We start from the raw sequence: 20,610 nt of genomic DNA, 5'->3' as shown, positions 1-20,610 counted from the left end.
CTCACACTCTACCTGGATCTCCCTGCTAGCTGCAGCCAAACACTGCAGACACCTCACACTCTACCTGGAGCACCATGCTAGCTGCAGATAAACACTGCAGTCACCTCACACTCTACCTGGAGCACACTGCTAGCTGCAGCCAAACACTGCAGACAACTCACACTCTACCTGGAGCACACTGGTAGCTGCAGCCAAACACTGCAGACACCTCACACTCTACCTGGAGCACACTGGTAGCTGCAGCCAAACACTGCAGACACCTCACACTCTACCTGGAGCACCTTGCTAGCTGCAGATAAACACTGCAGATACCTCACACTCTACCTGGAGCACCCTGCTAGCTGCAGCCAAGCACTGCAGACACCTCACACTTTACCTGGAGCACCCTGCTAGCTACAGATAAACATTGCAGATACCTCACACTCTACCTGGAGCACACTGCTAGCTGCAGCCAAACACTGCAGACACCTCACACTCTACCTGGAGCTCCCTGCTAGCTGCAGATAAACACTGCAGACACCTCACACTCTACCTGGATCACCATGCTAGCTGCAGCCAAACACTGCAGTCACCTCACACTCTACCTGGAGCTCCCTGCTAGCTGCAGATAAACACTGCAGACACCTCACACTCTACCTGGATCACCATGCTAGCTGCAGCCAAACACTGCAGTCACCTCACACTCTACCTGGAGCTCCCTGCTAGCTGCAGCCAAACACTGCAGACACCTCACACTCTACCTGGAGCACCTTACTAGCTGCAGCTAAACACTGCAGACACCTCACACTCTACCTGGAGCACCATGCTAGCTGCAACCAAACACTGCAGACACCTCACACTCTACCTGGAGCACCCTGCTAGCTGCAGCCAAACACTGCAGACACCTCACACTTTACCTGGAGCACCTTGCTAGCTGCAGATAAACACTGCAGACACCTCACACTCTACCTGGAGCACCTTACTAGCTGCAGCCAAACACCTCACACTCTACCTGGAGCTCCCTGCTAGCTGCAGCCAAACACCTCACACTCTACCTGGAGCTCCCTGCTAGCTGCAGCTAAACACTGCAGACACCTCACACTGTACCTGGAGCACCTTGCTAGCTGCAGCTAAACACTGCAGACACCTCACACTCTACCTGGAGCACCTTGCTAGCTGCAGCTAAACAGTGCAGACACCTCACACTCTACCTGGAGCTCCCTGCTAGCTGCAGCCAAATACTGCAGACACCTCACACTCTACCTGGAGCACCTTGCTAGCTGCAGCCAAATACTGCAGACACCTCACACTGTACATGGAGTTCCCTGCTAGCTGCAGCCAAACACTGCAGATGTGCACCCCCTGTTGAGACCTTAAGTGTGTAGTGTGTGTGTCAGGACGGATCCTATACCATAAAAGGGAGGATGGGCTGCAGCAGACGAGGCTTGCTGTCTCTGGTGGCTCCCACAACCAGGCTATAGCTAACACAAGGAACATGCAGAGAACAGATGGAGGGAAAGGGACAAAGAATGTCATAATAGTGCCACCTGTAATGTACAAGACAGACAGTCGCTGGACACAGTCACACACTGTAGCCATAAGCAATGGAATATCTTCACCGTCACAGAGAATAACATATGAGCTGAATATCAATCACATTTCTAAAAATAACATCATCCCTGCCTGCAGCCCCGCACCCCCTCCGCTACCTCCCCTTCTCCCTTTCCATAATGGAGGCTTCTCCCGGCGTATGCTCCATAAAGCACAGCCCTCTGAGGGGTACTGGAATGTACCAAGGCAAGGTCAAGAAAATGAGAGGGGGGGTCTTCTGCAAACAATACAAGATGTATTGCATGAACAATAATGGAAGAGGTGAACGGGTTCAAAGACAGCAGCAGATGCACGTGTGCGTGTGTGTACCAGACAGCTGGCTTGTGTGCTGAATGTTAACCTAGAATTGCTTGTCCAGGTGCTTGCCTGAGCTGTCCTCTCGCTAACCAAGCTGCCCAATATCTATGGAGAGAGCGTACAGTGGAAGCAGTTTAGTCATAGTACTGTAACCCAGGATGTCCTTAACGCATCCTATTTTAAGAGTCTCTGAATCAAGACAGTCATATCGCTTGAGGCAGTGATTTTACGCAAGAGGAACGTCAGGCTCCTGAGCTATAAAAGGCATAAAAACACAACAAAGCCCTAAAAAACCCAGTGTTTCCAATATAAAATACATCAAACAAATACAGCTTAACTTTCAATGAAGGATAAGTGCATAACTTAGTACATAGCTAAGACATTATTCTATATGAGGATGATCAATGCAATCGGACACACACACACACACACACACAGTGCATGCACGTACGCACATGCACACACGTTGGCCAAACGCTGTTGCAGAGAAGCCCAAATCGTACTCGAGTCTAAACACAGCTGTTATTCTTCACAACATTCATCATTTTGAATTAGTGTTGGTGTACTATGCATGTGTCTATCTACACAGGTGTGCTTGTGTGTGTGTGTGTGTGTGTGTGTGTGTGTGTGTGTGTGTGTGTGTGTGTGCTTCATGCATGAATGTGCAGCACAGTCTGCAGACACAGCCTGCAGTACGTTCAGCCAAGACAGATGGTCCAGAACAATGACACACTCATATGTTGAAAAGATACACACCAATTGAACAGACACAGATGCACACAAACACAAACACAGATACACACATACGGTATACACATTGATTGTATGTATACACCACCACATACTGCATGCAGTAGGCTATATTTCAATTCAGTCAGTGAGGAAAAAAAGGCATATCAAGTTGCACATGTGCAGTTACCTCTTTTTCTCTCGGTGCTCTCTGGTCCACACACCCCCCTCCACTTGCTTTGGCCCCTGTTCCTCCCTTTCACTCCTCTCCACCTGGGCTCTCCTCTGTCTCCTTTCTGCCCCCTATCCTCTCCTCCTCTTCCTGTTTCCACTCCTCTTTCTGATCCTTTCCTCGGTCTCCTTTTTTTCCCCCTCTCCTCTCCTCCTCTTCCTGTTTCCACTCCTCTTTCTGATCCTTTCCTATGTCTCTTTTCTGTCCCCTCTCCTCTCCTCTCCTCTCCTCCTCTTCCTGTTTCCACTCCTCTTTCTGATCCTTTCCTCGTCTCCTTTCTGCCCCCTCTCCTCTCCTCCTCTTCCTGTTTCCACTCCTCTCTCTGATGCCGGGGCTCTCAGCAGACTGATCCATGTGCAGAGACCGACGGGGCGGACCAACATGCCGCCAATCACACCGCACCGACCAATCAGAGGAGAGGATCTCTTATCTATCACATTTTGCAGTGCAGAGAGGAGAAAGGAGGTGGGGAAAGAGGCAGACAGAGAGAGAGAGAGATGAGAGGGTCTTTTTCCCCTCTCCCTCTTTTGCTGTGTGTGTGTGTGTGTGTGTGTGTGTGTGTGTGTGTGTGAGAGAGAGAGAGAGAGAGAGAGTTGGAGTATGGCCAAGACAGTAAGAGAAATGTTTTAAATCTCTACACAGCTGGAAAAGACTCCATTTTCTGAAGCAGATATGGGCATGTTATCCATCAAAACTATACTATGTTTACCATTCAGTATTTGTTTATATACTTTCAAATCCTGTTGTCACTGCTTTTGTCTGTTTCACCTCTCACCTGTTTGCTGAAAAATAAATAAATAAACACTGTTAGGCTATTAGTGACTTAGTGACTGATGAAATACATGTAACATGTAATAATGTAATGTGGCTAGATTTATTCTGACTTGCCTGACATAGGCGACTTGTTGAACAAAATAAAATAGTGCTAAGCCAATAACTTTCTAATATGGGCACATCTCAATATGCTTCCAAATATTAGTGATATTGATACATACTGATGTGTTGTATGTATAAAAAAAAAAAAAAAAAAAAACTTATGCCATATTTTAGATGTTCAAAATCCTTATCCATCTGCTTAATAAAGTGGAACCTTCCATCCTTGGTAAATCAAATGAAATAAGGAGCTAGTTACAGTAGGCTGTGTTTGTGGTGGAGAGAGGTGAGAGAGTGCTATCAGAGCAGACAGACAGAGAGGCTGAGTGCTGGCTGGGCTCAGCCTCAAATGTCAGGTGACCAGGATGGGGGGGGGAGGGGGGGGGGCACTGGGTTCATGAGGGAGGGAGGGAGGGCCTGTCTTTTGTGACCAAAATGCAAACTCCTCTGCTCATGTCACCCATCACTGACCAATAACAAGCAGGCAATGCTGCCTGACATCAGCCTATACAACCTACATACTGTACATGGCTGTGGATACAACATGGTTAGAAAGAAAGGCAGACAGAGAGGAAGAGAGGGGGGGGGGGGGGGAGAGAACACTAGTAGTGTGAGAAGGAAATGGTCGAGCCAGCCTGCTTACAGCCCCTTCACTTCTCACTTGCCATAGCAACAGCCCCTATTCAGCCCAAACCCTATTGGCCACTACACAGCCCCATGTGGATATTTAGACCAATCAGCAGGCTTTGCTGCAGAACTGAGTGGGGACAGATTCACACAGCCCAGACTTTCTGCTAAATTCCGCCACCTGGTGGCTGACTGAAGGTCCAGAGGTTCCATATTTCCTAGTTTATTTACACATAATTATACTGTGGAATAGTTTGGTATCCTTGGCATTTCCTACTAATTATGGAACAATTCGTAGGAATTGGTGTGGTAAAGATGTCTAGTGCATAGACTTCAGTAGTGATTCTAAATACAGTTTGCTGACCTAAAGGTTTACATTACAAACATTTTAACATTAGAGTTCAACAATTAAGTAGGCTACTCTTTCAGTCAGCAATAAGTAATCATGTGTTAACAGTTCTTTCCATAGTAACTCTTTGAATTATGGCTCTATAGAAATGAAGTGATGAGGTAGTAAATAATGAAGTAATAAAGTAGTTTCTCAATGAATGAATGAATGAATGAATGAATGAATGAATGAATGAATGAATGAATGAATACACTGTTGGACATCCCAGACCATCTAAAAATTCAAAGACATCTGAATTGTAAAAATACTCTTGTTGAATGATGCAGACATTTTGGTTTAATCAGGGTATATGCAGGAATCCTGAAGTTAAATGACCTTTAAGACCTTTTTTAAGACCTTTTCAATATATTTTAAGATCTCAATGCCACTTTCGTCACATCAGCGATAGGGGTATAAAATCACAAGTTTCATTACAATACGATATTGTATAGATTCTTTGGACAACGATATTTGCTGATATCACAAAGTCTGCCACAATACGATACCGATTCAATTCAGGGGTCCACAATTGATATCATTATGCTCAATTAGCACAATCAGCACAATAGCTACAGAATTTAATACCTCTCAAATGGCAATTAAGACTTTTTAATACTTTTTAAGGGACTTAATTTTCCCTGTATTGATTTATCAACTTTTAATACTTTTCAAGACCCTGCAGATACCCTGTTGATCCTTTTAAAGTGCACAAGCAGACAATAAACCCCCCCAATAAGACGATTCACTATACTGCTGGTTACTAGAAATAGTTTTTAGACAGGGTGCCTCAGATTGAGGTTTCCATCTTTACTGTTTGTAACTGGAAAAAGAGCACAAAGCGCTCTGATAAGAGAGGGTTAATGAGGAATGGTAAAAATAGACAGTGCAGCACACCTCAATGACTGTGACGGCCTATAGCCTGAGAGAAAGAGTCAGACAGCCCATATTATTCAAGACGACTGGAGAATACCAGGTATGATCAGAATATATAATAACCAAACTAATAGATATTCAACACATAGAAATTAATCTTTTTTTTTTCTTGAAACACACACATTTGGTTGTATAAAAAAATCCCATCATAGAGCAACAGTGTTACTCATATTCCAAGTCTCCAGCCAAATGCAACAAGCAAGCCTGCACTGCCTCCTAGTGGGTGATATACAATACTGCAGACAGAAATACTGCGATTCCTCAAAATGTGCAGACCATGAAGTAGCTCTAACAGGTTATAGGAAGGTTCAATTTATCATCTAATGTGCATGGTAAACCAACCTATTTTGTTTATATAACATTTTGAAATCACTGCATTGGCTCCCAATCAGCTTGAGAACTAATTATAAAATCACATATCTGACATAGTTACTCATTCCATCTCAGGCAGCTAAAATGTCTTAAAGATCATGTGCTGCTCAACCATCTCTGTGAGAACCAGAAAGACAATCAACTCTAGGATGCAATAGAAAATTAATTACTGCAACTTACTGCATGTGATTCTACATTTTAGGCTACTGTACTTTCAGTTGTTTTTATGTCTCTCTTCTGGTGTTGCTACTATAACAGGGGTTTTCAAAGTGGGAGGCGGGCCTTCCCAGGGAGGCTCCAAGCAGTTTCAGGGGAGGCTCAGTGAATGGAAGTGAAAAAATATTACATTAGTTATCAAAAGCAGATCACATAGAATAGTGTGATTTGGTTAAAGAGATAGTTCAGAGATACAGTTTTGTGGAATTTTACTATTTTCAATTTTTTTTATACATATGGTGTAGTCTGACAGCAATATCAGGCTATATTGGCACAATTGTTGAGTGTTTATGAGATCAAATAACATAATCATGATCCCACAGGCATCGAGGAATTGAGCAAGGGGGCACCTTTTTCCAAGCTTTGTCTGGGGGCAGTCTTTGAAAACCCCTGTGCTATAGAAATAATTTAACTAGCTGTTCATAGACTAGCTGTCACATAGAATAACACAGGACTCACCTGAGTATTGTGAAGAACTGTCCCATTAACATTTTTATATAATTTAACATATCCTATTTACATATCTAACTTAATAGTCCAATAAAACAAGAATGATTCCTCCCCCAAAATCGAAAACACCCCCTCCCCCCGCGCCCGTGGATAAAGATAGATTTTCAATAAATAAATAAATAAATAAATAAGTGCATTGTTCTACTCAAACTGATTGGCCTGGTCTATCTTGGACATGATAACAGTGCAAAAGTTCTCTTGATCTTTTGTCGAAGATAAAGCGGCAAGTGGCAGCTGAGTGGGTGTGCATTTGGTTTCAACTTAGCATAATTTTAATTGGGAAATGTTGACAGCTAAAAAATGTCTGATCATAACTGCACCATTAGCCACAGCTATATAAGTTATGATTGTGATAACTCAAGATTAAATCAGTGAGGCAAGCTGGTCCTGTGATGAATAACAACACTCAATCACAAATTGATTCATTAGGGCAGAGAAAGATTGTTGCTCTAGCTAATCTGACAAATAATTTTTCCCATTTGCATGAGAGAGTGCTTGAACAGAAGGCAGTATGGGACAGCAGCAGAGAAAACTCCCCGGACACTCCAGTGGGCTGATAGTCATTTACATTTCAGGCTCCGTTTTCCAGAGCACCTTACAATGAGTGAGCAGCGTCTTGCTTGTGGTGATCAAATGTGTGATGGTTGTTGTAACCACAAGGCCAACCTGGCTGTCCAGTCGACCCCAGCCAAATGATACTTTGATATGTGCCAAATCAAGAAAGCAAGAAATGAAATCAAGAAAATGATTTGCCTGAGAGCTGGAAAATAAATAAATGAAATTGCAATTCTCAACTGCAGTCTTTGCAAGGACGTGTCCTCACTGTACTAAATAGTGGCTACTGGCTATAGCTATCAAATAAGGGCAGACAATATGTAAAAGAGATAAGAATTTGCATAATATGGCCAAGATGTTGAGGAGCTGCTCCATTCTTCTTTGCCAAAAGAAGTCAAGCACTCGCCTCTGCACGTCAAAGTATGGTTCTACACAGAAAGAGAAGTGAGAAAAACAGTCTATGTGGGTGACAAAGCTACGATTACAGTAGCTTTCTATTTATTTATGAATAAAAGACCTTCAGGAAGTTGCAATTTAATTTTCATTATTGTTACCGGTTTGTTGAATGAATACAATGCATATATTTAGCAACTGAAAATGATGCATCATACAACAATGTATCAGTAGTCAATTTTGTGTCCGGTGTCTAAATGATTCCTTCCATCGTCATATGCTTGATTATCACCGCCATCCATAAAATATCTATAATTTTGTCTGATATATTTGTCTTGCTTTGTATCGGCCTGTTGCTTGTTGAATAAAACTTAAAAACATTTGTTGGCTTCCATTGTAATAAAAACACCTGTTATAACTATTGCCTTTAATAGCAATGCACCTTGATGTCAAAATGTCTGCAGCATATAATCTTTGCCTCTGTTCAGAGAAAGCCCATACATAGGTAAACCTTTGTGCTTTATCTTCTTTTTTTTGCCTATGGGCTTATCCGCCTCTGAACCACACCTGTCACTGAAGGTCTTCTGTTCCTCAGTGAGACAGATTAGACAGTTTTACATTTTACTGTGAGCTCTATCAGCCACACAGATACAGCACACCTTTATGAAAGGGACACACAGTTTTACAGGGAAGTCCAGCAGTGGTAATGATACGGTGTACTATGACAGTTGTAATTGGAAGAGACCGATAGAGACTGACAAGCCAAAAAAGGGCTGATGGCACATTCCTGAATATCCCATTCCAATGTCCCATGTTTAATGGCGCCACACAGCAGATTTCAGGGTCCCATGAGGGTGGTTTGCTAGTTATAGCTAAAGAAGATGGCCTGCGATAAAGCAGGAAACTAATGCACTGACATCATTGCAGGAGTAGGAGCTTGCAAGAAGGCCAGAAGGTCCAAATGTACTTTGTGGGGAAGTCCTTGAGGAAGATTGCTTTTTCTGTGTTTAGAAATATGAGGTTGTGATTGCTACAAATCCCAGGTGGTACTAAAGCAAAAATGTAACATAGAGACATGGTACAAGTTTACACTTAGAGCAGAGGTTCTCAAATGTTTTTCAGCCAAGGACCCCTTACAAGATAGAAAATATACCGGGGACCCCCTCATTCTGATTTGTGATTTTGGGCTAAGCTTAATTGTTTCCACGGTAACGTGCTTGACTTTTAATTTGATAGGTTTGTTATTAGAATGTAATCCATGAACCATTTTAGATTTAAAGCATAAACTATTTTCGTTGAACTATGAAGATTTTGCAAAAAAAAAAATATCTATATATTTTTTTTTATTACATTAACATTACGTCATTTAGCAGACGCTTTTGTTTTGTCCAAAGCGACTTGCAATATCACAATTTGTCAACAGTACAGAAAACCACTATGCAACACAATCAATGACAGCCAAGATATTTTGATAGACTAGCACCATGTAGGAAGTAGTTTGAGAAGGAATAAGTAACATGTATCATTTTTTATTTATTTTTTTACCTGAAAACTTTTCGCGGACCCCCTGGCAAAGTGCCACGGACCCCTGGGGGTCCGCGGACCCCCATTTGAGAACCACTGACTTAGAGAACAGTTTGATTTTAGATTGAACTTACAGCACTGTTTGCATCCTTTGAGCAGTCAAGGATTAAATGCCGGCGTGTTCCCTCACCATTTAACTGTAGGGGGCATCAATATAACACAAGCTGCCCTAGTTCTCCTGTCCAGATGGATCCTAAATGCCAAGGAAGATGATACACTTAACCTGACCAGAACAGGTCTAAGCACGTTGTAACAATAAAACAGGAAATAATCTGACTTGAGATTGTATTACGGGCAGTCAAGACAACAAATCCTTACTGGCAAAATAAGGTTCCTCATTCATTATTAAACTCTAATAACACCAGTAGCTCACTAATATGAATGAGAGAAACAGAATAAAGATTTCCCTGAACTTACAAGGAGCAACACCTCTAGCAAATCAGCCTCTGAAGGAACAGGGTTTGCTTTGAAGTACGGCTGAAACATATTGTGCGCAAGAAACCTCCATGATATTAAGCCTTCTTTGTGCCTAGTGAGGAAATTTGGGATTTTCGCAGGAATAAATGCAACCATACATCTTCTCTTCATTTGAAAAGTGTTGAATAGATGGAGCAATGTGAATCCCTGTCATGTCCCTGCACACATCCACGCCCACATGGGTTAGGTTAGGTAGCCTGTCTTTTGGCCATAGGCCTACACTACAGTGCCTGCTTTGCATATCTACCCTGTTACATTTAAATCATAACTGAGCACCTTCTCTATCATTGACGTTCTGCAGACAGAATAGTATAGGAGCCTTTGAGGAGAGGTTTGCACCATGAACATTTCAAGGCATTGTTTGGTTTTTGCTCTCTCACTAATCTATTTTGTGCTTCACACATCAGCAACGGTTGTTCAGGATTTCAACCATGTAGAAAGATGCAAGGACTCGCTGTACATGGGAACACCACCGCGGGGGATCAGTGAGGGCAGACTGAAGAAGATCTGCCAGCGTTACGCAGACAAGCCTCGCTATGTGACCCTCTATGACCCTCAGAAACGCATTCCCGTTTACTCAGCGTATACCTTCAAGAAGACAGAGGGAGACAGACGTGTGGACTACCCATGGATGTACGAGCCACAGGTCAGACGCGCCTTTGATAAATAGTTTGGGTTTATTTTTCAAATGTGGGGGAAAACCTATTCTTTAGCATTAGCTTATATATCTATGTCAATTGAGACCTGGCCAAGACAGCAGCAGCTCAGAAAGTTACAGACATGACAGCACATATGGATACGAGAATATAAGAGAATACAATGAATAGGCACTGTCTGACTATTTACCAAATATGCATTTCCCCTAGACCTGACAATTGCTTTAAACCCATCAAGAGTTACCCGTTCCTTTAGTTTACAGGCTTTCTTGCCTGTCTGGTTTTAGAGTAGCATTTTCAGCAGCTGAGAGCAATAGATAGTCTAAAAGCATCTGGAGAAGGGACAACTCATAGGCATACTGGCTTTGTGTTTGCCAACATATCCTAAGTGCTCTTCCATGTCTCCTCAGCTGGCAGAAGTTGATGGAAATGGGAACATGCTGCCCTTCCCCACTGGTTACCTGCACATGAAGTTTGAGGACAGCCAGGCGGTCCTGGATGATTACTCTGATGTGGTTCTCTATGAGAGAGGTCACCTGAACCCAGACCAGCACCAGTCCGACGCACACGACCGCGCCGCCACTTACAGCCTGACCAACGTGGTTCCAGAGATCCGGGAGTTCAACATCGGGCCTTGGCGTGAGTATGAGGAGAAGATCCGCATCCGCCTGAACAACTTCTGCCGCGGCATCGCGTTCATTGTGACTGGAGTGACCACCAGAGGGAACATGATTCGCCGCAACAACCAGGACCGCGTGGCCATCCCCGAAGACGTGTGGTCAGCCTACTGCTGCACCGAGTATGACCGCAACGCGCCTCATGATGTCCGCATTCGCTTCCCCTCACAGGGCGCCTTGGCCAAGAATGCCAAGGAAGGCAACCATGTTCAGGAGATGCCTGTCCAAGAACTGGAGATCTATCTGAAGAACCATATGGATGTCGACCAGAACCTTCAGATCTTCTATGACAACTGCATCTCCCCCTCACCCCTCCCCCTGTACCTCCACCACACCATCTGAGAGCTTTCCAGGTTTTACTCCTTCTGTGTGCACATTCTATTTACTTTCCCTAAAATGACAAATGACATAGCTTAGTATGTTTTTTTCTTCTTCTGACGAGTCAAGGTAAAAATAACATAACATAACAAAATATGCAGATGTTATTATAATTCTCTAGTTTCACTTGCAACTCATATATTCTTAAAGGAACAGCTTTGATTGGTTGTGCCATGAATAAGATGCTATCACTGTGAAGATACTGACTTATCTCCTCTTCAACTTAGGGTCTCTAAATTGTTTTTTTTCATTGTCTTTCCTTCTGCAAATGATGGTAAACTTCAGAGCATGACTAATTTCATTTCACAAAGGGATCTAACTGTTAACAGAGGGATTATAATAACACTAATTGTTCTTTGAATAAAACAATCAAATTCACAGCCATGCTTTGTATTTTTGCTACTTAATTTAACAGACAACTCAAGTGGTAGAACCTGCCTTTGAGAGTGAAATGTGGAGAAAAAAAGGGTCTATGGGGAAAATGCTCTTCTCTAAAATCTCTATTGCTGGAGACGAAATTGTCACAAATGTAAGTGGTTTTAATTGTTCCTCTTAACCCATTGATACCTGATGCAGCATTTGTGTGTATTTGTGTGTATCATTTTAAGACTGCGAACGCGGTTCGCAGTCTTAAAGGGATACGCACACAAATGAGGGATATACACGCAAATGCTGCATCAGGTATCAATGGGTTAAAGTGGCTATATTTTATACAAATTGTTAACATACACAATGGGTAGATTGGTGAAAAGCGAAAATTATTTCATAGTGTTCTCCTCCATGGCAACAGAAGATGAAGTGGCATGGGTACGACGATGCCCCATCCCTTTTTTATTCTGGTTCACTCCTCCTTGTTAGCTTCCATTCGATATGAGTGTCCCTCCACATGACGCACACAACAGAGGCTGCCTCAGAGTGCAGTGAGTGTCCCTCCACATGACGCACACAACAGGGGCTGCCTCAGAGTGCACTGAGTGTCCCTCCACATGACGCACACAACAGAGGCTGCCTCAGAGTGCACTGAGTGTCCCTCCACATGACGCACACAACAGAGGCTGCCTCAGAGTGCACTGAGTGTCCCTCCACATGACGCACACAACAGAGGCTGCCTCAGAGTGCACTGAGTGTCCCTCCACATGACGCACACAACAGAGGCTGCCTCAGAGTGCACTGAGTGTCCCTCCACATGACGCACACAACAGAGGCTGCCTCAGAGTGCAGTGAGTGTCCCTCCACATGACGCACACAACAGGGGCTGCCTCAGAGTGCAGTGAGTGTCCCTCCACATGACGCACACACAGAGGCTGCCTCAGAGTGCAGTGAGGGCTTGTGGAGTTCACACACTGCTCAAATGAGATTCAAACGATCAGAGGATGATTTTCTTCTGCCGGTGGCTTTTACTGCAGGTTATATAGTTTACAGGAAGACACTGCCATCTAGTGAAGGAGAACGCACGGAGCGCATGAGAAAAATGTTGTCAGCAAGCAGTCATTAAACAATGGTGTCTTTGAAATAAATCTCATTATTCATGATAACAATGAGTAAACATTTATTACACCCAGTGGGGTTCAAACCCGTTTCCTGTAGACCAGTAGTCTAACCTTTTTAAAGATACTTGATGAGTGCCACACACAACTAACACGATGCTTTATAAATGACTTGCGTAATTAGAACAGCCATGGTGGAAACAAAGTATAACTAGAGTATGCATGTCCAACCCAAATCAGGCTCATTTGCAGGACATATGCAGGCAATGACATCACCATCACAATAAAAAATGTTATACCAGAAGTGAAGAAAACAATGTACAATGCAAATACATAATATTCTTCAGAGGTACACACTGAAAATAAAATAAATTCCATATCCCACTTGCCAATGGTTATTATCTACAGCAGGCTCACCACCCACATTTTTACTAGGCATTAAGTCGTGACCCAAATGTCAGATTCCTCAATGCGTATATGCGTTTTAAACGAGTTTAAACTAGTGACGTTAACAGCAAGCGTGCCATATTTGGTACCAATGGATGCCTTAGGCCTTGTAGTTTCAGAGGATACCAGTAGCTTCACTCTGACTTGAAAAGTGAGCTCACTACAGCCTCTGAAAGACAGCAACGTTGGCCGTGGACACCAGCGTTCTCAAAGAGTAGAAGAACTTTTTTTCATACACACATCTGCGACCCGCTCAAAACGGCCCGTGACCCACTTTTGGGTCCCCAACCCACCAGTTGAGAACCACTGTTCTACAGTATATCATTTAAATGCAATTGCAAACATGGGTCTGGACACCAGGGCATAAAAAAAAGGACGGAGTTATTGGTGACCAGGGGGATGGGGGGTGGGGGGGCTTGTTGGCTTCTCCAACATGAAAATGTTGATTTCTAACCTCAACACCATGCGTCTCCTAAAGAATGAGGAATTTCATGATGCCCTACTCTCTTAATAATACAGACGCATTGGCTCCCGCAAATTGCAAATGCTCCCACCTACCCATCTATACTTCCTGCAGAGTAAACTTGGTCAAAAAGGAAAGAGAAACTCAGGTGGAAAAATAATATTATCCAGCTCCAGCAGGGGGCCAGTGCAGAGCACGCTCCCTAAGTATAGCCTACATCAGGGGTTCCCAAACTTTTCCGTCCAAGTAGGCTACCACTATACCAAACCAAATTTCCCAGGGACCACTTCCACTGCAACCCCCCCGCCCAATAAAATAACATTTTCTGATTTAACCATGCAATAGCAGCAGAAAGGCTAAATTACAATATAAGGCTACTAAAACTGGTTCAAAATGGACACACACGACCATATCAACAGAGAGAAAAGTAGTGCAATCCTTCTCAGCTTAGATGCTGAGAAGGCCTTTGATTCTGTAGGCTGGGAATTCTTATATCAAGTTTTGGCCAGATTTGGGTTCTGCGAGGGTTTCATTAAAAGTATAAGGACTTTGTATTCGGCCCCCACGGCTACGATAAAAATTAATGGCAGCCTGTCAAATCGTATAGTCCTGCAGAGATCTTGTCGGCAGGGCTGCCCCGCTAGCCCCGCCCTCTTCAATTTTTTTATTGAAGCCTTGGCTCAAACCATTAGACAGGAGGAGGGTTTGGAGGGTATAATAATAAAGGGGGTGGAACACAAGATCTGTCTCTACGCGGACGACGTATTGGTGACGATAAAAAATCCAAGTTCAGGAGTGCCGTTGTTGATGGAGATTTTAAAAAGATATGGGAGCTACTCCGGTTATACACTTAATGTTAATAAGACACAAGCCTTGATATTTAACTATACCCCTGATCAGGAACTGGTGAATAGGTATAATTTTAGCTGGCATCTACCATATGTCCAATACCTGGGTGTCTACTTACCAAAAGATATGTCTTCCCTGTATGCTATAAATTATGATCGGATCAACAAAAAAATATTTGATGATATGAACAGGTGGGCCGTGCTTCCCCTCGATATACTGTAGGCAGCAGAATACGATCAGTCAAGATGACTATTCTCCCCAAACTATTATATTTATTTATGGCCCTGCCAGTTGAGGTCCCCCTCTGTCAATTCAGGGAATGGGATAAACATATTTCCAGATTTATATGGGACAAAAAGAGACCCAGAATAAAATATTCAACATTACAGTTGCCGAAAGAGGGGGGGGGGGCATGGCCCTACCGTGCTTAACCCTTGTACCCTCCTAGTCCATCTGATGGACTTTTCCTGCGTTCGCGTATGGGCCGTTTCGTCATTTTTTGAGTATATGGTCTAAGACTAAGGCTAGGTATTTTTTTTGGGGTATTTGACAAAAATCAATCATAGTTATCATTTTTATACGATCCTAAGACCTATTTTCAAAAATACTCCTCAATTTACTCCTGGTCCATCTGATGGACCCATTGACTTCCATTGAAACCACTCTATTGGTACTCCCAGCAAATTTTCACAAAATTAATTTATTTCATTTATTTCAGCGGGCATCCTGGACCAAATACCTTGAACTTTGACCTTAATATCTAACCTTGGAGTTCGTAGAAATTTTGGGGGAGTTACATGGTCTCAAAGTCCATTGCATAGTTGTCCCATTGATTTCAATGTTAATTTTGCACAAAAAGAACATTTTTTTTTGACTTCCAGCAAATTTTTCAAAAAATCATTATTTCCTTGATGTTACACATCTCACCTTGACTCAAGCGGTTAAAATTGTAGTTTCTAATGTGTTTGCCTATTTCCCCATATTCCCCCAGTTTTGGCATAGCAATCAATTCCATACAGTTTACATGAAATGTAAAAAAAACTGATTCCTATGCCAAAGATGGGAAAATATTATAAAACTGAATTTGACAGTCCACACTACTGATTTGAAGCCTTTAGACCAGGATAGATGCTGGACTAAAGCTCGTTTGTGTTTTTTGGGGAAAATGGCTGGTAGTCCAAAACATGCGCTTTTTGGATTTTTGGCTCAAAATATGAAAAAATACTATTTTTACAAAAAATCACAAAAAATACAAAAACCCACTGATGATGTCACAATGTCTGTGACATCACCAGTAATGTCATCAGTGACATATTATTGACAAAAAATCATCTCATGACATCACTGATGATGTCATAGGCTAGTGATGTCATAGCTATTGTGACATCATGCCTGCGAATCTTTGATACTAGGCATCTTGCAGTGGTGACTTTTGTAAAACACCCCAACTTGCCCATAATATCAGACCCAAAGCCAGTTTGTCTTTATGGAAATGGAAAAAAAAAACTTTTTTTTTTTTATGTACTTTTTTTTTTTTTACTGTACTTACTGTACACTGGCATTTGAGGGGTTAAAATTCGAATAGGTATGAAATGTTGGTATGAGGTATTAGGGAAGAAGTTACCAATGAATTATAAACAGTCAAAAATTTAAAAATTTAAATTAATATGTATAAATTAGTACAGTATTCTCGTTAAGGTCCATCAGATGGACCAGGATTAAATTGAGGATTCCGCGGCAGCAGGGTACAAGGGTTAAGAGATTATTACCTGTCTGCTCAGGTCAGACCACTAGTATTATGGTGCAACCAAAAATATGAAGCAAAGTGGAAAAGCCTTGAATTCTCCCTATCGGAGACACCAATTCAATCAATCCTGGGTTGTCCTGACAGGATGAAGGAATTATCTGGTTTACATAACCAATGTGTTAATTTTTCCATTAAGATATGGATGGAGGTGGTCAGGCGATTCCAGCTCCAGAGAGAGATAAGAGTGCTGGCCTGGCCAGCTTACAACCCACACTTCCTACCGGCAGTAAACGATCATGGATACAGACAGTGGTCTAAATGTGGCATTACAGCCCTTTGTAGAATTATGTCAAATGGGGAAATGGATAGCTTTGAGAACCTAAGCCGATCTTTCGAACTTAACAAACAGGACTTTTATAGATACTTACAGATTCGTCATTATTTTCTGAAGGAGGTTAGAGGGCCCGAACCTGTAATTCTCTCAAGATTGATCCACACTTTTATAGAAGCTTATAATGGGGATGATACAAGAAGAATTGTTGGAAAACTGTATAGCGCCATTACATCAATGAATAAAAACTCAACAGATTATGTAAGACAGCGCTGGGAAAAGGATTTGGGTGTGGAAGTATCGGAGGAGGTGTGGCTTCAGGCGTGGGGGGCTCATTGCTCTGTCACTAACTCACTGACCTGGAGGGACTTTGGTTGGAAGAGCCTGATTCGCTTTTTTTTAACACCAAAACAAAAATCAAAATGTACTGGTTCTCAGCACCATTGCTGGCGGGAGTGTGGGTCAACACAGGCGGGCCATGCTCATATATTTTGGCTCTGCCCAAATATACAACCCTTTTGGGAAGACATGAGAGTTTTGATTTCTAAAATAATGGGTTTCGATTTTGAGATGTCCTTTTTCACACTGTACTTTGGAATCATGCCTGATGGTTTATGTAAAAGTGACACCTATCTCCTGAAAATACTACTGATTGCATGTAAAAAAGCTATCACCAGGTGTTGGCTCCAGAGAAGCCCTCCTACTGCTGCTCTTTTCGTAGGAATCGTCAACCATATACATCTTATGGAAAGGATGACATTCACTCTCCGCCTCCAGAAAGACAAGGGGGAAAACCTCTGGATAAAGTGGGACTGCTACCTGCAGGAATCTGAGACTGGCTAGGGATCTCTATTTTTTTTTTTTATTATTTAATTGTATCTCTCTCTGTGTCCTCTCGCTTCCATCCAGCATTCTTTCCTCTCTCTGCCATACTTGAAATAACAAAGTTACTAATTTATGAAGATCTGCACCTGGAATACCTCTCTCAAAAAAGACCTCATGTTCACCGCCTCATTGGTACTTGTATTATTGTTTTTGTTGCTATTTTTGTATACCTGTCTGTCCTTGTCTTTTTTGAAAATTGATAAAATAAAGAGTTATAAAAAAAAAAAATGGACACACACACACACACACACACAAACACACACACACACACACACACACACACACACACACACACACAACACTGAAAATGTTTTTTCCCTTGCCAAAATTTAGCCTAACTTTGGAGTGTTATTTAGCTACCTTCCTGACGAACTAGCATGTCATGGTTGGTACAAATCGATTCCTTAGGTCTTCATATGATACCAGAAACTTCACTCTGGCTTTAAAACTGATCCTGCTGGAGCCTCTGAAAGTAAATGTTCAAAATTTTGATATTTCCCAAATATCGCAATATTTCTGAAAATCGGCCCAATCCAGCTACTCCTAAGGGTTAATGTGAAAAGAAAAGTGCTACCAGTAGTTCCTTGACAGCATATTTGTATACTGCTTGTGTTTTTGCCAATGCCATACAGGCAGAACATGTAATGCTGACAGTTAATAAATGTGAAAGGAAACACTGGGGGAAACAGGGAGAAGGACACTGCCTCCACAGAGAAGCCAGTGACACATTGATTTCAGAATCACTTTTACAACAGCGTTCACCTTAAACACAGATGAGAATAGTTCATTGTGCAATCAAATCATGAAAACCTGGCTCACTCATTGGTCTCAGAACTTTAGAGACTTTTTTTATTGGTCATGGGCTGACTATAGACTACTTGCACAACTCCACTACTTCCTGAAATGAGTAGGGCATCTTGGTTTCCTGTCCTGCACTATTGGATGAACTGATTAATGTCAGGTGTGCCTGATCACTGTTGTTGTGACTACAGCAGTCACAACAACAGTGATCAGGCACACCTGACATTAATCAGTTCATCCAATAGTGCAGGACAGGAAACCAAGATGCCCTACTCATTTCAGGAAGTAGTGGAGTTGTGCAAGTAGTCTATTCCACTGGCTAGAATATAATGGGAGCTTATGATGGGAGATGGGAGCTTACTTATATAGTGTTAGTGTTTTTACCTCTACATTTACTTGTTTAAAGGTAATTTAAGAAAATGTGGATAAATAGCTATATTTCCATATAATTTGGCTTCCATAGCACAATATAATCCTGTTCATTGTTTGCAGGTATTCTTCTGTACAGATTTTCACAGGAGTCACTCAGGGGCTTTTAGGAAACTTAATTTTTCAGCCTTCATACATATTAAAACTCAATGCCTCATTTAACAAAGGCACCTGCCTACTTTTCCTCCTCCCCATTTTCCTATGACAGATACATTTGGATTAAAATGCCATGGGTGTATGCTATATGTCATAGCTCCCCTTCCTGAAATTATCAATACTGTGGCCTTTGAGACTTACTGTCAAAATGCTCTCTGTAATAAAGCAGCATTCAAGGATGAAATAATCTTAAAGCCATTTAGGACAGAAACAGAACATTGTATTGAAATATTGTACTTACTCATAGGGTGGCTCTTCTCCCTGAAGATCTGCACCAGGACCTTGGTCTCCACGTTGAGCATGATACCTGCTCACACACACACAAACAGAATTAACGAAGGACGTGTGATTGCCAGTGAATGTGTACATTTTGAAAAGCATTGCATTTATGGTAAATGGACAGCTTTTTATAGTGCTTTTATCCAACACGCTTTACAATGAGTAGGTAGGTACATTCACCCATTCATTCATACATCGATGGCAGCAAGCTATCCCGCAGGGTGCTGACTGCTGGCATACCATTGGGAGCAATTTGGGGTTCAGTATCTTGCCCAAGGACACTTCAACATGTGGACTGGAGGAGGCGGGGATTGAACCACTGACCTCTTTTATCCAAAGGGATTAGTGGACAACCCGCTCTACCTCCTGAGAAACAGCTCCACATTATGTCTGTCAGTGGACCATCACGATAAGAGGCATAATAATGTGTTAATAGATTGTATGCATGTGATGTCACAGAGGCAGAAGTCACTGTGGGGTCACGCCCACTGAGTCACAGCAAGACTGAGCTTGAATGCAGTAATCAGCCTAGATAAGTGACACCTGCTGCTCAGGGAGGAATTTGACACTCAATTTGACACTCATTCCTGATTGAGGGGGCGTGTTCCAGTGGGTGTGCATACCCTCTATTCCACTACAGGAGAGACTTGATGTTCTCTGAAATTAGGTGGGGGAAAATGTGCGCATCGGTATCGGCAATCAACCCTTGTTCATCCCTTTTCAAGCTGGTTTAAAAAAGAAAAAAAAATACACAAATGCATTCTACTGTACTATATTTGTGTAAAGTGACCCATTCATAAGATTCCCTAATAGTCCCTGACTTATCCAGAGACTTGATCAAATCCCCTAACTTTCCCTGCCTGGAATATCCCTCTCTACATTCCATGATAATCCATGACCGGAGGGGCCTTCATAAAGTGACACACACACCATAGTTTTCCATCTGCTCCAGGACTTGCACTCCGCACTCCTGCTGGCGGGGGTAGTGGTTGAAGATGCGCTGGATAAAGTTCCTGGGCACGAAAACCTCTTTGGGGAAAACGTCCAGCAGCTTGTTGTAGATGGCAGGTCTCGCTCCACACCAAACTCCTCCATCTTCTTCAGGGTGGCGTAGATGAACTCACGTCCCTCTGGGTGAACACCTCCAGCACCCTGCTGAACGTGGCCTTGCTCTTGGCTTTGCTGGCCACGCGCTCAAACAGGTCATCGTGAGCCACCAGCACCTTGTCCTTTTTGGGCTCCAGGAAGT

At 42.6% G+C, this 20,610-nt stretch overlaps 2 protein-coding genes across 2 annotated transcripts in view; one reads left to right on the top strand and one right to left on the bottom strand.

Annotated features, from left to right (window-relative positions):
• Positions 1 to 3,041, bottom strand: part of kdm6bb (lysine (K)-specific demethylase 6B, b) — a 38,066-nt gene extending 35,025 nt beyond the window's left edge. Inside the window, exon 1 of the mRNA XM_083637115.1 lies at positions 2,807 to 3,041. The gene's annotated coding sequence lies outside the window, so the exon portion shown is untranslated. The remainder of the gene's footprint in view (positions 1 to 2,806) is intronic.
• Positions 3,042 to 10,091: 7,050 nt separating this feature from the next.
• On the top strand, positions 10,092 to 11,859 carry LOC310776824 (endonuclease domain-containing 1 protein). The gene is made up of 2 exons (XM_083637022.1): positions 10,092 to 10,422; positions 10,843 to 11,859. Exons 1-2 carry the CDS (start codon positions 10,117 to 10,119, stop codon positions 11,449 to 11,451), a joined length of 915 nt encoding a protein of 304 aa, XP_083493148.1. The 5' UTR covers positions 10,092 to 10,116; the 3' UTR covers positions 11,452 to 11,859.
• Positions 11,860 to 20,610: the final 8,751 nt, after the last annotated feature.

The sequence above is a fragment of the Poromitra crassiceps genome (genome assembly GCF_964638095.1).
Source record: "Poromitra crassiceps genome assembly, chromosome: 1".
Classification (NCBI taxonomy): Eukaryota; Metazoa; Chordata; class Actinopteri; order Beryciformes; family Melamphaidae; genus Poromitra; species Poromitra crassiceps.
This window is presented reverse-complemented; position numbering and strand designations above follow the sequence as displayed.